Source organism: Lissotriton vulgaris, chromosome 12, assembly GCF_964263255.1.
Source record: "Lissotriton vulgaris chromosome 12, aLisVul1.2, whole genome shotgun sequence".
Lineage (NCBI taxonomy): Eukaryota > Metazoa > Chordata > Amphibia > Caudata > Salamandridae > Lissotriton > Lissotriton vulgaris.
In genome coordinates this window covers 643,003,072-643,015,083 of record NC_141700.1, presented here as the reverse complement: position 1 = coordinate 643,015,083, position 12,012 = coordinate 643,003,072, and the positions used below count along the sequence as shown (strand labels likewise).

General features: G+C 40.4%; 1 protein-coding gene across 2 annotated transcripts in view; it reads right to left on the bottom strand.

Moving 5' to 3' along the window:
- The window catches only part of PIEZO1 (piezo type mechanosensitive ion channel component 1 (Er blood group)), a 901,942-nt gene that overhangs the window by 66,209 nt on the left and 823,721 nt on the right, over positions 1 to 12,012 (bottom strand). For both annotated transcript variants that reach the window (XM_086945809.1, XM_086945810.1), the window contains 4 exons: positions 10,597 to 10,785; positions 9,969 to 10,203; positions 9,260 to 9,362; positions 8,415 to 8,562 (listed from right to left, as the gene is read on the bottom strand). In XM_086945809.1, coding sequence (XP_086801935.1) covers positions 8,415 to 8,562; positions 9,260 to 9,362; positions 9,969 to 10,203; positions 10,597 to 10,785 — 675 coding nt within the window. The remainder of the gene's footprint in view (positions 1 to 8,414; positions 8,563 to 9,259; positions 9,363 to 9,968; positions 10,204 to 10,596; positions 10,786 to 12,012) is intronic.

The following is a 12,012-nucleotide window of genomic DNA, read 5'->3' as shown; positions in this document are numbered from 1 at the left end:
ACAGCTGGTTTCTCTGTTTTTGTTCGTAGAGTAATTCCCCTGACGACGGGCCTTGCCCGAAATGCATTGGGTTGTGTGATGTGATAACACACCTGAATTAACGCATACTTGGATATGGATTACAAGTGTTGATTTGTATTGTTTACAAGAACATCTCATCATGGATATGAATAAAATTGGATGTTTGAATACTTTCCTATTCGGATTACGATTTGTTGCTTAAATGGAACATTGAATTAGACCATTGGTCTCCCTAAAGTAGTGCGCAGGGCCGCCCTCTCCCTAGGCGGGAGAGCTTCTTTTGCAGTATTCACATGTCATTCATACTGGTAGATATTTTTTAAGAGTGCTTGGTCTGGAAAAGCACAAACTCAGGATTCAGAACATAACACAGTGGTTAGCACTGACTTCAACATTAGAAATGTATTTCCACCCAAAGAAATCTTTTTAGCAGCATCAGGATAATGAATGACTGGGAAAAAAACCTAAGTTACTTACTGGTACCATGCAGTTTACAAGCAGCTCTTTGATGACAGTTTATAAGTCCCTCTGCTAGATCACGATTGCCACTAATGAAGTGCACATTAACAAAAGAATATCTGTGACAAAAGCAGTAACCACTGACCTATGCACATAAAATCTGCTTTTTAAAATGCATGTTACACGTTCTTTGCAGTAGGCACATTAACCCTCTGTGCTACATTAGTTAAGTCAAAGCTGCCACTGAACAAAACTCTCCTCTCTCCCCAGTAGGTACATTAATCGCTGGCATTATCTTGACACTTTTAATGTTGCTCGAACTCTGCTAATTATATAAGAAACTTTTCTGTGCTTTTAAAACTGCTGCCTACGGACCCCCTGGGAATGTGTCACGGACCCCTGGGGGTCCGCGGACCCCAGTTTAAGAAACACTGCTCTAGCTACAGCCTTCTGAAGGGTGGGGCTGGTCTGAACATTTTTGGAATGGTTGTGTTTGACTTCCAGTCACTACCTGGCTCCCATGTTCATCTACCTCAACTGTAATAGCTGGGTGCCGATAGACTAAAGGGGTGTAGGCAGAAGAATATGGGTGTGTGTTTAGCTAAGATTGGTAAAAATGTCTTCTCTTGCAGCAACTGTGTAACTAGTAGAGATTTAAGCTGTGATTGCATATCCTACCAAAAATGAAGTGTGTGGCTTTGGACACTATTAGATAGATTTAGCTCTCTCTGATAATAGTCATTATGTACCTCAATACTTTCTTTGCCAATATGTTTGCAAGCTGGAGCACCAGTGTTGTGGTGGGTGGAGGGTGGTAATCCCTGGGCAATACTGCAAGCTGATTGCAAAATATAAAATATTCTTTTATAAAAGTTAGGATTCATGCAGCCTTCTGAAAGAGGTACATGGTTTGGAAATGGACAACAGAAATAGCAGCGCTACGGTTCTAAGCAGGCCACAAGAACATATCTTTAGTTGCAAACGTACTGAAGCAGTAGGTGGTTTTATTAGTTGACTGAATACATTATCATATAGATCTCTGGTCTGCAGTGCTTAATTTGACCAAGTGACTGAGGTCGTGGGCATCAACACTAATTTTTGGGGGCCAAAACCTATTTTTTGTTATAAGACTTTGATCCAAACAGCTATACATGAAGAAAGTAAGGGTGAAAAAGAACACACAAGTGTGATAATGGAACAGGAAGTGTAGGGTGGAGGAAGAAAGGAGCATGAGGTGGAATCAAAACTAGGCAGCTTTGCTATTCGGCAACCTATGCATTCCGCAGTTGGTTCCTAAGGAAAACATTGGGCCCCTGCAGTTATTTATTTTGTAACATATTAAGCACTGCTAGTCTGTCTATGTAACATACGATGAACGGGTCTGTGTGGTCTCAAAAGCTATATTATTTTCACTTTTTGTCCTGCAAAAAACAGTGATCCACTTACAACATATAGAACTCCTTTGCATTTTGACACCATGCCAAGTAACCACTCTATCTAAACTCTTAATAGACATTTTTTATTTTTTTTTATTATTATCTTGTTTCTGTGCAGGCAGAGAGAGGTGTTGGGAGATATGAATAGGGATAGAAAAGAGTCTACAGGTAGGAAAGAAGTGAATCAGGTAAAGAGCTTCACCACTATTAGAAAATGTAATGAAGAAGGAAGATTACCACCAGTGGTTAGTGGAGAGATATCTTTATTGCGTGATTTAAAAAAAACCCTTTACAAGTTACAAAAGATAAAAAGATATTCAAAAGTATACATATAAAAGAGAATGTGAATTCCAGTCCAGTATAGATAGATGGTGGAGAGATATTATAGTATTATCTTGACCATTTATAAATTAACTGAATTCTTCATTAAAAGATATGAATGTCCAAGGAACACATGACAAACGCCACTTAAAAAGCTTAAGTAAGATTGCATGAAAGTTATAAAAATATCACCTTGAATACAAAATCTCACTCTATAATACAGGGTTTCAAACTCAAAATTAGATTTGATTTCTATGGATGTTTTGTGTATTGTTTTGGAAAGGGCCCAAGTCCCACGGTGCTTATCAAATCCAACTTATACATGCATTGCCAATTGACGTTTGTGGCCTTATTCTGGAAGAAATGCAGCTGGTGGTACATTACCACTCCGCTGAAATTATCACTACACCTGTGGTAAAATGTGTCATAATTATATGGTAAAAGACCAGTGCTAGATATTGCAAGTGGCATTTATCACAATTTAAGATTACTACGACAATGGTACACATAATGTTCTACTTTCAGCAGTTAAATTTGCTGTATGTTTTACCACAGACAGTAAATGTTTCCTTTGTAATAGAAAGAAATCAGAAACAACAGCATTAATTATAGGGGCAGTGGAGGGAAAATATGTGGCTTATTTCAGCTCCATGCCATTACCCAAGTCTGTAGTGACAATGCTTAGCCAACATATTAATCACAGCTAGTTATTATCTTGACACCATTTAAGACCATCTCATGCTGATATTTTCTGCAATGACAAATACAGTCATTTGGAGATAGAATTATGTCCAGCAATCAATAAGTTGTTAGATATTGCACTTATCACCTGTGCTCATTTTTACTACTAAATTAATCCAGTATAATTTCTGTGGTAAGCGAACAGAATTGTTTTTTGCCAGGAGGCTGGGTTTTCCCCTTTCTGAACGAGTGGTATCTAACTGCTCGCGGTATTCCCCATTCACCCTTTTTCATCTGTATGGATGTTGAGTTTTAGGGAATACTACTATGGATGTTCCAGTCAAAACTGGAAAAATCTAAATATTTAGTACCTAATCCTGAAAAACCTTACAGGGTTTAGAAATCCAGAGGATATGTCAATGGTGCAGTAAAAACTAAACTAAATGAAATTAAACATGTGTAATCAAAGTTACCAGAAATACAACAAAATGGGTTTGGACTGGAGGAAGAGGTTTCATGTTTTAATTGTGATTTCTTATATGTCACTTGCTGTGCACGGTATACTTTAGAACTTGGTTAGACAGGAAGAAAGGAAGGTGTGCGTAGGGGTGACATGTGAACACTGCTTTTCCGTTCGCAAAGATAAGGCCATGCCAGTGGTCAAATCCAGACATTTTAGGCTTTTGGCTTCTCTTTGTCCCATTGTATGTAATATTGTTAAAAATTAGGGGTTGGCATAAATACCTAAATTCAATGTAGCTCAGGTGTCTCCAACAGGTCGATCGCGAGCTACCAGTAGCTCGCCGACCCCTTGGGAGTAGCTCGCCCAGCATCTAATTTTTCCTTTCGTTCGGCGCACCAGCATGTATTTATTAGCCCTTCATTGTCATTTGAGATTTGTTATTAGCGTTTGCCCGACCTCTCCAAAACCAGCTGCTCAGATTGGCTGAACTGAGTTTAGCTGGGGCGGGGCAGACAGAGGAACATGACGCATTTCCTGTAGTCCGGCACAATCAGTAATCGCGCCATCAGCCTTTTGCAGACGGGCATCGCGCCGTAAAATGGATCTTTTGGTTGGAGTGTGGAGCAACAGAATCAGATTGGTAAGTGAGTCTTTGGCATACTTAAGTAGCTGCATAGTCGGCAAAAGCAGTTCAGTGCCTTTGATTTTCACATGGGCTGGCACCGCGCTTCATATCTGCCTTCCCTAGTAAGAAGCAGAAGATGTTAAAATAAAAGGGCCTTGCGTGCACTCAGTCGCTTTCACTGACTACACCGCACTTTATATTTACCATCACATATTAGTCAGTGAAAGCGGCTGAATGCGTGCAACGCCGTTTGATTTTATAGTCAGCTACTACCGTTCTTTACTAGATGGAAAGCGTGGAGCTTACTACCCTCGCTTCCAAGTTTAGAGTCAGACTATTCAAACTGATCCATTGTCTCTTGGAAAAATGAAAATGCAGGCAGAAATGATTCTGCAGCGCAGTGATTATGATCCTATGATGCGAGGATCAGGGGTAGCGTGGGTCATTAGCTGAGGCAGAAGTGGAGCCTTTTCTAGAACGGGCAGCAATTCTTCAAAGGTTTCAGGTGAGACGTTGCAGCTGCTTTTCCCGCCCTATTTTAGGCTCCCCTGTTGAATATGTGCACGCTGCACTTAGCTGGGCAAACCGATTTCTCCCTGATTTCCTCTAAAGCAGTCCTTCAACTGGTCGAGGTTGACTCCGAGCTGCACATTTACATTTATTGGCCTCTCGAAATACCATGTTATGGCGGCATTCACTATGGGGGAGAGAGAGGGCGTGGGGGGACTAAAAATTGAAAAGAAGGGCTTAGTTAGCACTACGACCTAAAGCAGTTTTCATTTAACTGTGTTGCCTGATTAGCTGTGAACGTATTTTAGCTCAAGGTTCTAGCTTTCACTTACTGAATTCATGGCCCAGTTACAGCAAGATCGGAGGGGGTAACATTATGCCTGAAATTGAGTATGCAGGTAGTACGATGTCGTTTAAATAACCAGGGCATTTTTGTTTTTTTCAGTAAGGTGTAGTCAGGGCCATGAACTTGAATCCTGCTGAGGGTGAGCAGCCGTTCACTAGCCATGGGAAAACAGTGGGCTGCTTATGAAGACTATGGACAGGCTTCACAAGCAAACCTTGTCCATTGTGGGCCATTGTACTAGTATGCACTTATGTAATTACAGTTCAGCAGCTCAAGTCAATCACTGATGGCTGTACTGTTGAGGCCCTGACCTGGACACTCAGCTGAAGGGTAAGGTTTTGAGCCCAAGCATCAATTAACTTCTCAATTTGGGAGGAGGTGCCGTTAGGGTCCGAGCTACCAACGTTCGAAATGGGGAACGGGCTTCGAGTCTCCATGTTGTCTCAACATACTGTAATTGTGGGAAAATGCCTAAAAAATGAATTTGTCCTTGTGTAATGTATTTGGTGTACATGTAAAGCACTCAAGACTTTTTGGTCAAGTTCGCTGTATATAAAACTGCAAAAGTATCAAGTAATAATGATCTATGTTAGAAAATGAAATGCTTTCCCAAAATAAAAACAAAATCAGTGAGAAACGCTGCCTATTTAAATTGACACTACAATTTTAACATGAGCTGGCGCCACACTTTATATCCCCTACTCTTCTTCATTTTAAAATTAAATGCTTCCCCACAATAAAAATAGTTTCCATTTCATACAGAGGATATACCTCTCCATTACCATGTGGTGATACCAATTGGTGTGATAATCAATACTGTTTTGTTTACTGGACAGTTGTCTGGCTATTATGAAGTTCAAACTAAAACCAAGGCCCAGAATACACCATCCCTTACTGTAACAAGAATAAAGCAGTGTTTTGGACTTTTATTTTTTTTAAATAAATTGCATCTATCTGAGCAAACTGTAAGTTTGCGAACCAGGGCATACAACTTTCCTTCCATGATTAATAGTCACAAAATAAAGTCTGTGGTTCAGATTTGTGCCAAGGGACAACTTGTAACTTTTGCTTTAAAAACAGAGATGCTGGTGGAAGCGCTCATTTACTGAGATTATGAGCATGCATTGTCGTTTAAAAATAAAATAATGCACATAGTGAAACTAGGATTACCACCTTTCCAAATACCAGCTATTATTTTTTATTGATTTAATAGTCTGCAAATGCCCAGACATGAAAGGAGATCCTATGTATTAATTTGTAACATTACTTTTCGCCCTATGTTTATTTGATAATGAAGAAGAGGGGGATGGAGGCATTGTGTTGCAGTATTTTTATAGTGCTTGGCAACGTTAGCCAATGCGTGGCACTGAAGCCTTGACTTACAATGGTCAGCAAGCTATGGAATGTGGTTGGAAATGTTTTCTTTGGCTTGTGATCCTATATGTTTTGCCTGGTGAACCTACGAAATTAGGCTTAAAGTAGTAAATGAAGCTGGGCGTGGGGTACTCTTGGAAAAATGCACAAGTTGCTTGGCCTTCAGTAGCTCACGACAATTTTCACTGATCAGAAGTAGCTCTCACTACCGAAAAGGTTGGAGACCCCTGATGTAGCTTAATCATGTGGAATTACATAATAACTTGGCAAGATTATGTGTTTGAATTATGTGACAAGAGTACTTCTGTGCTTAGCGCTATTTCTAAGCACAAAAATGCCCCCTCACGTCCAAAATGAATGCAAGGATGCATTTTGCGCTAATACACAGTACTAAATGAAACAGAGCACAAAAAATGACTGCGAGCGGCTGCTTGTGCTTGCTAAATGCGCTCTTGAGGTATGATTTTACCCCAAGTTAATACCAGCATGTAGCGCTATTTTCTTAGCATGTGTCCAAAAAGGATGCAAAGATGCATTTTGAGCTAAGAAACAGCATTAAATGCAACAGAACACAAAATAGCTCTCATGGTAGTATTCCCCCTCAAATTACTCTTAATTACATGAGCAGGAGTAATCACGAAATTATCGGTAAATTTGCATCAAAGAGTAATGCAGAATTCCAGAAATTACTCCGCTTACTCTGGCTTAATTGAAATTTTGTCCAGGCCTACTAAAATTATTGTTGTAACCAGTAACTATCCACAGAGTGAATTCTCGGTTTCCTGTGTTCTGTTGCTGTGCCTCAATCTCTTCAACTTTCTCAGCAATCTGAGATTAGCCAGCTGGGAACAGCAATGCAAATAAGTGAGAGATGACAAACATGATGAACCACCTACATACATATGTGTGATTACCTGGTGCGACACCATTATGTCAATTGAGTACTATATTTAAAATAATAGTTACTTTGACTTACCATTACCTCAACTTGCCTTTAGCACCAAACAACTTCGTAAGGTGAAACAAGGAGGTAGCCATAAGGAGCAGCTACTAGATTGTGTTAAATTACAGGAAAAAGCCTAGAAAATGGTCATCATCATTGTAATGATCAGGTTGATATACTAGCCTTCTTGTGTGGCTTCTTAGTTTAAAGACAGGAAACAGTGATGTCACTTCCTGTCCGGATGGATGATGGGAACTCCGATTATGCCATTTTGTACATAATGGGAAATCCAGGGGTGTCAATTTGTTTAGATGGATGATGGAAATGAGTCCTCTTGATTGGCTTCTCCTTTAAGACCGTTTTGGTGGGAAACCAGTGAAGCCGCTTCTTGGACAGATGGATGAATGGCATTCCAGTAATGTCATTTCCTGTGCAGTTGGATGCTGGTAAATACTAGGATGTCACTTCCTGTGCAGATGATCCATCTGCTCAGGAAGTGGCATCATTGTTGGAAGAATTGAAGGAACATAACCTATTGTGAATTGATACAGCAAAATTTGTAAAGCCATCATGCAAGTGTAAGAGCCCAGGGAGCGGATGGTAGTATCCATAGAAAAAGACAAAGACTATACCTACCAGAAACGTTTCATACATGAGATGAAGCATGAGAACAGTATCTATGAAAGGGATAATGGCAGCTTTTTACCAGAGTTCACTTTGAAATGTGTTTAGAATTCACTGAGGTGACCTCAGAGTTCTGCCTCATGAGGCAAAAAACAAATGACTGACTGCCACTAATACCAGAAAGAGCTTCAACTGGGGTTCTCACTGGCTTTCATCACTTGCATTGAAAAGAAAGAAAAAGGAAGTCCACAGCAGTGTGGCTGGAACTGAAAAGGATCTCGTGCCCTAGCATCCTTGCTAAAAGTGAGACACCTCCTGAGGGTTTCCCTTTGTATACTTAGGAGGCAGTGACCTTATTATCATGTATCACATTAGATATAAGCAAAGGGCATCAGTAACTCAAATCAAGATTATCACATATCGCGCCTTTGGATAAGTGAAATGAAGAAATGTGTTGTGTTCTGCAGTCTACAGATGAACTGTCTTTTAGGCGGGAGCAGAGCAGAGATAGTATCATCCCTTGATACCATCTCTGCTCGGCTACTGCATAAAAGACAGTTCATCTGTGGACTGCAGAACACAATACCTGTGGATGGGAGGTACAGACTTACCCCAAATGCCCAGAATCCAAAGATGATGATCACAAAGTCTACCACATCGGCAAGGAACATCAGGGCGTAGACATCAGTGGCAGCCCGGTACTCTGCATGCAAAATGTCACGAAAGAAGCCTTTCACAGGAAGGTAGATGCTCTGGGTTCTAAAACAGGAAGAATGGGATACACTCCATTAGCAAAACAAAAGGCTACCATACTACAATCGTAGAAGTGCCATGCAGTAGTGTGAGCAAGGGCACACCCTTTACTTAATTTAAAAGGGGCAGAGAACTCCAGCAGGGGTCTACACTTATTAGGCTCTGTTTTCCCACGTTTCCAGCCTTCTACCAAAATATCAGTTGCTTATAAAAACTACCCACAAAACACTCATGGCATAGTTGGGCTTTCTACTTACAATGCATTCATTAATTGTTTGGAATGCATTAAGCAATTGCTTAGCAGTGCAAGGCATAGAAGCTTGTCAATGTGAAGCTGTATTAGTGGAGAATTATGGTTTCCTATTGGCATTCAGATTCAGTTTGTGCCAGGTTTTGAACAACATTCAAGTGGGGCCCGGTCTCTTTTAGGAGAGTGAAGGGTGTGACCTAATGGTACTCTATTAAGAGGAAAGGCCTCATTGAAGAGTTTTCAATTCTGGAAGGCAACCACAATTAGTTGGCTTATATGGCCTGGGTGAAATCCTGAACTGATACATTCCTCTCACACTCTGCCATGTCAGAACTTTTACCCCTTTAAAACAAAATACAAAATGCATCTGATCCTTATCTTCATCCTTTGTAACTCAGTATTTTAGCTTGAAGCTGTAACCAGAAAGGGTCTGACCTGGGAGAGGCTGCTTACATGGTAAAAAAGAAGACTTTGATCTTCAACCCTGCTGCTTTTATCTTGCGTCCCGTCTCGCCCTTTTTGACTTCTTCCGCTTCTGTCTGTGGTTTGTCGCTCTCTGAGAATACACAGTAATAAAGAGAAAAGAGTACAGAAGATTGGCAGCTGGTTTACATACACATTTGACAAATTATTTTGATATTCAAGTAAAGAGTAGTCCTCCCTGTTACAATACAAAGTCTACAGATAATAAAATCTTAATCTTGGTTCTCAATCCTGGGAATCTTCAGTGAAGTTATACATTCTTGAATAATTCCACATGCTTGAGGGACACCAGAGTCCTGCACACAGACAACACTAATCAAGTGTTCATAACTATCAATGAAGATTCCATAATGGAGAATGTTTAATTAGTGAGCAATATTCAAGTACATAGAGGAACAGATATTGTTGAAGGACCATGTGGTTCATCTGCCTCTCTGCTTCAATATAACATTTCATCTTCTGTTTCCAGCTCTGCTTTCACCCTCAAACTAAGATTACTAGCCTTTGTCTAGCCTATGCCATTGTTAATTCATTTGCTTCGAGTTGGTCCACTTTCTTGAATTTTAGATTTCATGCAAAGGTATGGACAGTTCAGTTCATCTATCCCTAAAGGCCCATGAAACAAGCAAAACCTTCTCCAAGAGGTTTCCGCAATCACCAGAAGGTGACAATCACTTACCACTTTGCAACTCCAAAGCCTCTGGTTCTTTTTTCTTTCCCCGCCACCTTAGACGTAAACTTGTCCCTTTTGGTTTGGAGTCCTTGTCCCCCAGATGCACTTCTGTTGGTATAGGGTCTGCCTGATCCAGCTCGAGGTCCATGCTAGGGGCACTTTCTTCTTGGTCATGTTTTAACTTCTCACTCTTCTTCTTGACTTTTGGTTCAGTCTCTTTATGATCCCAGAGGCCATAACTCTAGGAAAAACAAGCAGAAATTGTGCATTTTCACTCACTGCTAGTTGTTGGATGGGGGTGTGGAGAACAGACATTCCGACAAACCCCTTATGCTATTGACCTTCTGGCCTTCCTCAAAAAACCTTACTAAGTTTACCTAATTTCCACTTGTTTTTAAAGTCCAAGAACATGGGCAACACAGGAGTAGGATATGTTGCAGCCCCATGTAAAACAAATACATTAAAATGGTGAAGTGGTGTACACAATGGCAATGCAATACAAGGAATTCACAACACGGGAACATGAAAATGTGAATTCCCAAAACTAAAATAACTTAACATGATCTTTATATTGGTCTTTTGAAAGGTGAAGCTGCTATTCATAGACTGTAGAATGGGAGGTAGATTTGCTTACCATGAGGAGAGATCGATGGAAGAATAGCGCCAGCAGTTGGATAAGGTCATACTTGATGTATGATTCTGTCTTCTCCAGTCCAAGGATGCGAGGAGGAAAGAACGGCTTGCCTTCATTGCGAACCAGGATGATGTAACTGTTCCATGGGAAAAATCCAAACTGAAAAAGGTACTTGATAACAACCATCACCTGGAATGGAGACAGACAACAAGGAGCGATGGATGAGAAAGACTTACAGTTGTTGCCATTTGTACTTTTTCTAATCCCAAAAACTTGCTTTACTAAGGGAACAACTTCAGCCGTCTCTTTACTAAAAAAAAGTTCAATAAAAGCTTTATTGCTGGAACATGCATACATGGCCAGTCATACTTGCCAGTAAGTGATAGGAGGGGTGAAAAAACATTTGCTCGGATTAGGAGTATTTGCTCCCTTCTTTGCAAAGGCAACATCACCATAATGCAACTGGCGATATAGTATAGTGTGCAATGCGTAATAACATGGGCATGGACTGTTTGCATTTGCAATTCCCCATTACCTATCATGAAGGTTGTTAGTGGGTATAAACGTGCACCAGGGTCGTATTACACAAAATGCCATACTGGCGCAATAGACGTGTACCCCCTCTTTGTGGCACTTTGGTATTACAGAACGGGCCGTAGAGGCTTTCTGCGGGCACTTCTGTAATACAGTTGGTGCTGATGCACATGTAGCACCAGCACTATCTCAGGAGGGTATTCCCTCATTATGCATGGGTGTACATGAACATAGGATGATCAGCTGTGTAGAAGACAGCCAACAGGTCCAGCAATATTGTTGAAATGACCCCCACAAGCATTACTTAATAAGATGTGAAATAACACAGAGCTGCCGGATTTCCACTGACACTCTTTTATACTCAGGCATTCTTTGAAAACAAAATGGGAAATACTGCAAACGTGTCATATACTATAATTATAAAAACAAAAAACATGGAACAGATCTTATTTTGGGAATTCAATACAGATTCACTAGTTAACTGTTGACATTTATCTTTTTTTTATTGAGAAAAACAGCACATCGTCTGCCAGTGGAGATGTCACAGGAAGTAACTGCAAACAGGAATATCCCATCCACTCACTACCTATTTCCACAGCAACCCTATCTCACTTCTCACCACCAACTTCTCCATTCTTGTTCATGCCCTTTGTGAGAATGACTGCGTCAAAAAGCTTCCTGTTGCATCAATGCAAATTTATATTTGTGTAAGTGCAAAGTGGCATATCTACACATTTTGCTGGTAGTGCATTCACAAAGCCATATACAGGAGTAAATCTTCACACACACACTTGCATGAAAATAGCCATTTGAATGGGTGTACGTGCACAATACTTAGCTTCACCCCTTTTTAAAGGCATTCAATAAAAATTCAATTAACTG